Below are 9799 nucleotides of genomic sequence, written 5' to 3'. Positions count from 1 at the left end.
GTTATGACTGTCAGGTGGCCCATGCAATTTTAGAGGCGCATCTGTGACCATCAATGAAATCATTAAGGTTGCACGTTCTTATTAAATTATTGCGCTATCGTCAAGTCTTTTCAGATTAGTCCTGCAATTCTTGATGTGAACAGCAGAGAGCGCGCCCACCAATCTGCTCCACTTTCTGACGTGGGTTTCAGGTCACAGCCTGGATGCTCTACAAAGGCCTCGAAAAACAAGATTTATTCACTCTGCAGCTCCCTCACAAAGGCTTGTATTTAATTCACAGCTTTATCTGCATTCGTTTATTATTATTATTATTATTATTATTATTATTATTATTATTATTATTATTATTATTATTATTTGTAGTAGTAGTAGTAGTAGTAGTAGTAGTAGTGGTAGTAGTAGCAGTAGTAGTAGCAGTAGTAGTAGTAATAGTAGTAGTAGTATTATTATTAGTAGTAGCTGCACATTATTGTTGTTTGTATAGTCCTAAAGCAACATGATTGCGTTCTTCTCCACATCGTGATTTACTCATAAATAGGCTAGTATATAAAGTAATAAATGGTGTTTGCAAAGACAAAAAAAAGTATAATAATCACAACCAGACCGCTAATTTTATTTTTATTTTCTCCGGGCACTCCGGTTTCCTCCCACATCCCAAAAACATGCTTGGTAGGCTGATTGATCACTCCAAATTCTCCCTAGGTGTGAGTGCGAGTGCGAATGGTTGTTTGTCTCGGTGTGCCCTGCAATTGGCTGGCAACCGGTTCAGGGTGTCCCCCGCCTACTGCCCGATGACAGCTGGGATAGGTTCCAGCACGCCCGCGACCCCCGTGGGGACTAAGCGGTTCAGAAAATGGATGGATGGATGGACGTGCATTTTCCTTTCTATACACGGAAATCGATTATAATTAATTTGTGTTGTTGTCGGAGCACTGGCTTGCGTGTGCTTAGATTGTGTTCCTTGATTTAAAAAAAAGAAACACGTAAATTACGTAATTTTAAGACAATTCGCTGCGTGTATTGCACTGTTATATAAAAAAGTAGCCTAAACCAACGTGTAATAATATCTAACTATGCAGAATGTTCTATGATGGCAAAAAAAGAAGCTTTTTATGATTAAATGTTTTGATTTTTTTTGTCCATATTATTATGCTTATTATTATTGTTGTTATTATTATTATTAGTAGTAGTAGTAGCATTAGTGTTATGATTTAGACGTCGATGAATTTTGTTGGTCATCCATGGCTCCATCTTCTGGTTATCTCCTCTGATCACCAGGTGCATCCACTAACAGGAGTGAGCAAATTGCAGCGGAAACAGTCCGCTAAAGACCTAAGAAACCATGTAACACTCTCACACCCACGCACGCACGCACGCACGCGTGCCCTATAAATATAAATTACACACGAGGACATTTATGATTTTATATTTTATCACCCTAACGTTTACTTAAAAAAAAAAACTTAATTTTTCGTTTTTGTTTAAGCGTGAGATAAGGTAATTGTACTGTAGGCCTGTACGATCTATTATCGAGATGACCATTATTTTGTGCAATGTTATTGTTGTTGGCCTGCGTGGATTCACTGCACTTTGCTCCAATAGCATCCCAATTCCTGATGGGGAGTGAAAAAAGTGCAGCCATGCATGCACGAGTGGGAGGTTCCACTCGCCTCAATCACGATGTGAGACTTGAACAGCAACACGAACACAAGCAAGCAAGTAAGCAAGCTCCTGCATGGGTTGGTGCCGGGACATCTCCACTCTGCTGTCTTTGGACCTCATTGTCTGCTCTTTTCTCCTTGGACGAACTCTGATTGGATCCTCAAATCAGCTCCGAAGCGCTCGGCTCTCGAAGAACACGTAAACGCGTCCTCTGTTCTGATTTTTACAGGTGACAGCGAGCGCTTTTGTGCATTTATTTTCTATCTGTGACGTGTATACACTCACGACCATTCTGGATGTTTTATTGGTCTCTCAAAGTCGTGGTGGTGGCGGCTCAACAGGTTCCGAACACGGCCGCTTTGTGACCGATCGGGTTGTCGGACTATTTTCTACCCTGACGGTGCCCGTTGTGTGTATCTGTGTGTTCTTATGGATCTTGCAACAGGTCCTGTGTCACTGGAACGACTCCCCGTGGGGGAACAATCCGAGACGTGCATCATGTTGGACGGCATAAAAATAGAAGAGCATCCGCTGCGATCGGGACAAGCGCTGGGTGTTATGCTCGGTGAGTCAGTTCAAAAGAAAAAATATATATATACAAATTAGCAAAACATGTAACGCCAGTGAAAATGCAATTATAGTTGTTTTAATTTGCATTAATTGCATCCTGGGTGACTGAAACCGTGTTGGACTTTTTTTTCTTTTTCTTTTTTAATTAAAAGACACATTGTGCTTTGATACACGTGCAACTGGATGTTCCCACTAAAGTTTACTTTGGTTTCCAGGGACAGACTGTCACCACCAGGCCGTGTGTGAAGGCTGCCACCGTCCCATCTCTGACCGCTTTCTGATGAGGGTCAACGAGTCGTCGTGGCACGAGGAGTGTTTGCAGTGCACAGTGTGTCAACAGCCTCTCATCACCAGCTGCTACTTCAGAGAAAGGAAACTTTACTGCAAGCACGACTACCAACAGTAAGAACGGCTTTTTTTGTTCCCTCTTCAATTGCTCCTCTTTTTGTATGAGCGCGTTTTGGTGATGCTTGGTGATAATTTGGCCTGCTTGCGAGTCGTGTGTTGAACGCATCATTCGGGAAATGCGCTAAACCACGTTTGACATTTTATTAGACCTAATCTAGAAATAATTTAAAAAACAAACCGATTTATGCAGAGCAGTTTTAGAAATATACAAAACCTCTACAATTGCCATCTTAGAAATATACAAAATCTCTGCAATTGCATTGGCCTGCTCTAAAACTCAGATGCATTTGAGACATTTAATTATTATTATTATTATTATTATTATTATTATTATTATTATTATTATTAAAGTACAAAAAATGTCATCATCATACACCGGCCCAACACGATACAGGAATCCTCAGTTTATTATTCTTTACGTTTCCAAGATCTTGATGCAATTTACAGTGGAAGAAAATCTTGCCTCTATAAAACCAGTATTTTGTATTTTAATTTACCTCTAAATCTGTAGTGACATTTCAAGTCAGTAGTGTATTAGTTATTTTACGTTTGCATGAATGTGTGTGTTTTAATTACACTGAATTGTATTTCCACATTTGTTTCAACATGCGCCAAATAAAAGATGCATGTGAGTCATTAAAATATTTACAGAGTGCCGATTATGACTATATCCACTTCCTAACTCAAAGCATCATAATTAGACACGATATAATGCATAACTTGATGATGTTCACTAATTACTGTTGGACTGAGAGATTCCCATTGAAAAAAAAATATATATACATTTGTGTAATTATAACTGAAGCCGCAGCGATTTTATGATTGATTTGATCATGTCTTTAGACAGCAAAGCAATTCTATCTTAAAGATAATTAAATACAGACCTTTTGTTACAATTACTATTATAATGTGCTATTGTGTGTGTGTACGTACATTTTACATATTATATATATACATATATATACATATATATATATATATATATATATACACACATATATATATATACACATATATATACGTATATACTTTTTTTTCGATTGCTGTTGTTACATTGATCACATAGCATTGAAGCAGATATTGCAGTTTAGCAACAGATTTAACAGTGCTTTTTGGGCCTTGACGACCCTGGGGTGCTCTATAGTTTCTCATTGCATGGAGCTTTTCATGCTTGTCATCAAATGTTCACCTTTTTGTCTGCGGCCTTTTTAACAAATCTACTTTCATTACTGGGACATGGTGGCTCCCTGCTAGACACCTTGCAAGCAACAAAGAGTTACATCCATTGCCGTGTGTGCCATTCAAGCAGCTTTGTCACAGTGTAGTTGCGGGATAACAATAGGGGGTAAAAATCATAGCAGTAACTATGGGATACCAGAGTCATGGCGTCAACGCTCAGAGGTGGTGGAAGCTGGGAGGGAAAGAGAGCGAGACAAGGATCTCTTCCTCAGTCCTCCTCCTTTTTTTTAACCAAGGCCTATTTGTAGTTGTAGCGATGTGTTTCTAAAGATTGGAGCATTTTATATATTGGATCCTCCTCTTAAATGGTAACAACTCCCTTTGTCCTTGCGATCATTGTTGGGAATGGTGTCAGCTTGTGTGGCACATCAAATCAGAGCCGAGCCTGGCAGAACAACAACAACCCGCTGGGCGCCATCCTTCTCACATGCTGCTATTCAACACATCTTTTAATTCTTCATACACTTTTCAACCCCCTACTCCTCTACATTTATGGCCACAGCTAAGCGGAGGGTCCGGCCCGCATGTCACACACTCGCGTACAAAGACAGACAGTGTCCCATTTTCCTGTTTATTCCACTTGCAGTGATGGGATATTTAAGGATGTAATTGGCACCTTTTTGACTTTTATGACACCCATTTAAGATGCATTTGTCAGCCCACAAACTGCCTGGGGCTGTGAGGAGAGCTCCTAGCGTTCTAGGTTCTCCTGCCTAATTACATTCCTACAGCAACTGATTCATGCTCCGTAATCAGCTCTCACCAACTATAATAAATCAAGGAATTGGCAAGCATTCTTTTTTTCACACCTTTGGTACAGCTTTAAGTGTAGACAGGGGAAAACAATTGTGTACCGTGTTATTAAAACTCCCACCAACACAGTTCAACCTGTTTTGCTCCATATAGTGCAATTATATAGTAACAAGATTGGATTTTATTATCCTTTTATCCCATATGGTTTTGTTTTTTTTAACACCATGCCACTGACCCATGTTTATTGTTGCTGTATTGACCTAAATTTAAGGAAATTGAAATTTATGTGAAGGTAAATTATGTTTGACCGTTTTTTTTTCATCAAAATTGGCAAATAGAATTTTAATGTACTTCAACAGAGCTAGTTTTTTTTTTTTTTTTTTTACATGTCCCAACAAGAAACACAACATAAAATATTATTTTGTGGTGAATATGACTATGTTGAGAGCTTTCGGGTGGATGGCAGTCAGAGCCGTCGACAGCAACAAGCTTGAACGAGACGGGCGCTGGAATTACACTACCCTGAGAGACTTTGTGTTTGTGCTCTGGTCTACGCAGGTCAATCACGCATCATTAGAAATTAGATCATTTCCCTAGAGGGACCTTTCCTTTAACCATGCATCCATGTAGTGAGGCCATCAGTGGGCCGAGGTATTGGGCAACACCCCTGTAATAGACTGCCTCGTTAGAAAGTGCCATGGGCTACATCTACAAATGTAACCCTCATCATACTACACCAAATAACTTAGAGCCAGCTATTCTGGATATATTGAAATGCATAATTATATTTTACTATCAAACCGTTTTTTTCTCTGTAGTGACCCTTGATGAAACAAGCCGAACGTGGCAACAACAACATTTATGAATGCCAGACATTTTTTATACAAACGTAAGCCAAATTTCAAATCAGGTCATATGAGTATGAGGAGTAGATCAAAACAGCAGTGATGAAGCCATAAAAGTGGAGCTCCCAGAATCGGTCTCACCTCCCATGCATGCTGGACGATCCCCAAGTGTGCTGAGAGCTGCCTTTTTAGAACTGTTTGGAGTAGCCTCCTGTGAACTTGTTGTTTTTTAATTAGCTGAGCTTGTGACGCTGCAGCAGTGGTGCCGGGTAGATGCTGACGGCTGGCTTTCTGTGTTCGCTGTTCCACTGTGTGTGTGAGCGTGTGTGTGTGTGTTTCATTCAGTCCAGGGACACTCCCGTGCGGCCTGTGTACATACTATTGCCCATAGACTAAAAAATAAAGATAAAAAAAATAAAAGGATGCTCTTTGTGTTGTCTTCCCAGCAGGCTAGTTTCATAGTTAATTAAAGACTGTCCTACGTTTTCCGATTAAAAACAACCAAGCATTTTTCCAAGTTGATCTTTATTTCTTTGAGGAAGACCTTTTTTTCACATTTGATTTTTCATAATTTACTCTATAAAGGATACAATTTTATTTTTAAGCTCTGTTCTTGGGTAATGTTAGAAAAGCTAAGCTGCATAATATTGCTTCAGCTTGCTGGGATTTTTAATGCTCGGCGAGCAGCTAGCTCAAACTGACCCTGTTCCTCTTTAAGGAAGTATTGGGTTCTAAGTCAACATGGCCCGGCCTGACCAAGCAGCACACTCGGCTGCATCTTCTGCCTTATCACAAATTCTGGCCCATTTGCCTGTAGTGGTATTACGTGAAATAAAAAAAAAAAGGGATATTAAGAGAGGAAAAAAATGAATACCCTCATATTGTTTAATACATATTATTTGCTGTGTTTAAGGGTATTAAAAAGGCGACACCAGATATAAAAAGGTAATGAAAATATTTCTATTACTAAATTAAATGTTTTTATAAAGCTTTATTCTAATAAGACAGTGCCTGTTGTCGTTTTTCAGTGGACATAAATACAGGGTAATAATGTGTTTTTATGTATGTGTGTGCAGTTGGGAGACAAAGCATTTTGCAGGATGCTTTGTGAAGCCACAGAGGCTCAGCCTTGGTAATGCCATCACCACTTTAGAGGCCAGACTAGTGGCGAAGGATGTGAAAAAGAAGGCCGTGTGGCACTGCGTGTCTGCGTGTTTGTGTGTGTGTGCGCGCGCACGTGTATGAGTGTGTGATGGCTTGGTCGGTGCAGTGGGGCAGGGGTGCAGGGGAGGAGAAGGATCTGCAGAGGGATCTGCCTAGCGTGCTCACATTACACTGCATGATCGCGGAGGGGTGCAGAGGAACTCAAGCATGCAATTTGTTGGTAGCCACAATTTAACCTCATCTCCCAAAGCCGGCTGTTAGGCAGCCAGTGGGACATGTCAGTCAATCGGGTAAGCTAATCAGTGACACTGGAGAGAGAAAGTCCTAGGCTTGGCAACAGAGTCATTTTCATTACTGGCTCCAAGTCCTCAGGCCTTCAGGTTTATTTTCACAGCATGACAACTTTTCATAACAAAAAGGGAAAGCAACCACAAACCATTAAAAGCAATTTACAAATTAGATTTTGTCGAAATGTGTGAAATACTGCTTCTGAATCTCTCTGAGCAAATGTTTTCAATTATCATTTGCCGCTTAATTTGCCACTTACACATTTAAATCCGGAGATTTAAGATGTTATAATGCGGCTGCACTAAAATGTTTCATGTTTAATATTGTCACAGGCGTGCTGGTGCAAATTTTTGCCGCATTTTCAATAACTTTTCACATCCGTTTGTCTCATTTTGCTCATGTGCGAGGCACATTTGTTTGGAAATAGCCCCCACTTGTTTCTTCAGGCGGGACGTTGAAACGCGCATGAGAAATGGAGACCCGGCCTCTGCTGCTGGCTACCAGAGTCACTATTGGCCCCAGCCGAGTATATGTGATCCCAGTCTGGAATGTTTTTCCAACACGTAGGCTTTTCACAGATACACTAGAGAGGACTGGCATCACAGTGGCAAGTGCTGCATTCAGACTCTTGTGTGCTCAAGGCTTACTCTCACACTCATGTCACACATTCTAGTTCTACATGGCAATGGGCAGAGCAGTGCATTTGCCAATGTGCACCCCACATTTGGTGAGGGTGTGGGCAAATATGCGTGTGCACTCCCCCCCTCTTTGTCTGTAATCTAAGATCCTTCCACCGGCCCACATTCACCTTCCATTTTAGCACTTGTCTCGCTGGCTGAACGTCATTCTAAATTTTAACAATCTAGATATTTGTACAGATACTACAAAACACATTTCTTTGTCTTTCCTATCTTACAACATTTAATCTTCATCAAAGGAGATTAGCCCCCCGAAACCGGTATTCCTGCGCCAAAGTGACTGACAGAGATCTGCACTTTTATCATTAAGTGTGACACTAAGCTGGTCAGAGCTTTGTCTTGAATAGAGGGTCTGACGGAAACGGGGGCTCCTAATCCTTTTATTTGTGTCAGACCCAAAAAGAGGGAAGAATGGGGCCAGGCCACAGAATGCCAGAGCCCTTAGTACCCCCCGAGACCTGGCCTCCACAGCCAAGTGAGCATGAGACGCATCTTATGTGGTCCATGCACCCGAGCGGACATGTCCACGCCAACATAAGCACAACAGTGATGATGAAATGTCGGCACAAACACGGTTTGCATCCACGCAGGCACGGAGTTCATTTCCAAGCATGCACCTGCACAGAGCAGACGATATGCTCATCTTGTACTTGCAATTCAGTCGAGGATGAGATTAATAAAGTTTGCCGCTTCGCTGGTCAAGGTCCAGCGCTGGCTTTTGTCTTCGGCTCACATTGGGTTGTGGGGCATCAGCTCCTTTGTGTGCGCACCCTTGTGGTAATCCATCTCCCGCGGGAGTCCCTTGGGGCACTTTATTTACTCATTCAACTGTTTGGAAGTCTGTTAGACTGCAGATCAGATGCAGTGAGACCAATGTGATTACTTTAACCAGCACTGCAGATTTCTGCCAAGCATCTCCTCTGCAAGTCGAAGGATCGCTTCATGCTGGCTCATTCTTCTACAGTCTGGAATTAGATGTAGTATTTCAATAAGTCTTAGAGTCTGATTTGTTTTGTTTTAATGAGAAGCTCGCAGCATTCTTTAAGTTTGCATTTGTTTGAGACCCTTTCTCAGTCATCCATCATTCAGCATCATATCTGCCTGATGTCACAGTGTAAAAACCGACATCTATGTTTTCTTGCCAACACTGAGATGGATTTGGTTATCCATCCATCAACATCAACCCAGAGCATGTATTTGGGGCTAAACCCCATGTTAAACCATTGCAGGCTGTCAGACTCGCTGAATTTACTCTCTGTCTGTCCGCCTGGTGTGGCTAGGGAATTCAGCTACGATCTGTTGCCAGGATGGCATCTACAGTGACAGCTCTCAAAATACACTGGTTAGCATCAGCGTGCTGACTGTTGATGGCTTTCTTGGCGAGAAAAGTAACTCTGTAAGAAAAGAGTGCAGATTGGGTTTCTTTGAGTCTGACTCACTTCGCTCCCTGTGACCAGCCCCCCCACAGCTAACCAGCATGATTTGTGCATAAGGTCCCGTGACCCATGGAAGCTTCAAAAAGCAGCCAGGGGAAATATTTGGATGATCCTGATGGGGGAGTGAAGAAGAGGGAGGGAGGTAGAGATGATGGGGACATGGTAGGTGCTGATGTAAACCGAGGCAGATGTGAAGAGTCTGCATTAAAGCCTTGGTGATGGGGGAGTTGGGAGTAGGGGGTCCAGAAGATGAGTGTTCCTCCCAGAGCCTCATCCAGGCGACCGCCATCTAAAGGCCCATGTTGTACGTGCATGACAGGCAAGAAAAACTAAGTAAAAAATTCATTCGAGTGTACCAAGTATACCGATATTCTACGCCCTACTCCCCTGCTGTACACACCTAGTCCTTCCTCCTGCTCCTCTACATTTCTTCTTCTGTTTGCAGTGGATTAATGTTTCTCTGAAAGCTGCTTCAAATACATTTTCTAGGGAAATTCCAGGACTCCCGACTCCTGCAAACTGATATAGTGCCTCTGAGAGGATGATGGATAAAGGGATAAAACTTGGAAGAGATTTCAAAGAATTTGGCATCTTGCAGCTCTTTTTGGTCACACAAAGTCGATGGCTATGAGAATTTAACGTGATATGAATTCAAAGCTGGTTTGTATATTCTATTAATATGTTTCATTACAAAGCCTGTGAAGTTTTTTGTTTCAACCTTAAAGCATAGGCTCTC

At 41.6% G+C, this 9799-nt stretch overlaps 1 protein-coding gene across 1 annotated transcript in view; it reads left to right on the top strand.

The window, feature by feature from the left end:
• Positions 1-1482: 1482 nt before the first annotated feature.
• The window catches only part of lmx1bb (LIM homeobox transcription factor 1, beta b), a 42453-nt gene continuing 34136 nt past the window's right edge, over positions 1483-9799 (top strand). Inside the window, exons 1-4 of the mRNA XM_049763539.2 lie at positions 1483-1719; positions 1832-1891; positions 2108-2227; positions 2448-2634. Of these exons, the coding sequence (XP_049619496.1) occupies positions 1554-1719; positions 1832-1891; positions 2108-2227; positions 2448-2634 (533 nt within the window). The 5' untranslated portion in view covers positions 1483-1553. The remainder of the gene's footprint in view (positions 1720-1831; positions 1892-2107; positions 2228-2447; positions 2635-9799) is intronic.

The sequence above is a fragment of the Syngnathus scovelli genome, chromosome 3, assembly GCF_024217435.2.
Source record: "Syngnathus scovelli strain Florida chromosome 3, RoL_Ssco_1.2, whole genome shotgun sequence".
NCBI lineage: Eukaryota > Metazoa > Chordata > Actinopteri > Syngnathiformes > Syngnathidae > Syngnathus > Syngnathus scovelli.
The sequence above is the reverse complement of the archived record's forward strand: the minus strand, read 5'-3'. Positions and strand labels throughout refer to the sequence as shown.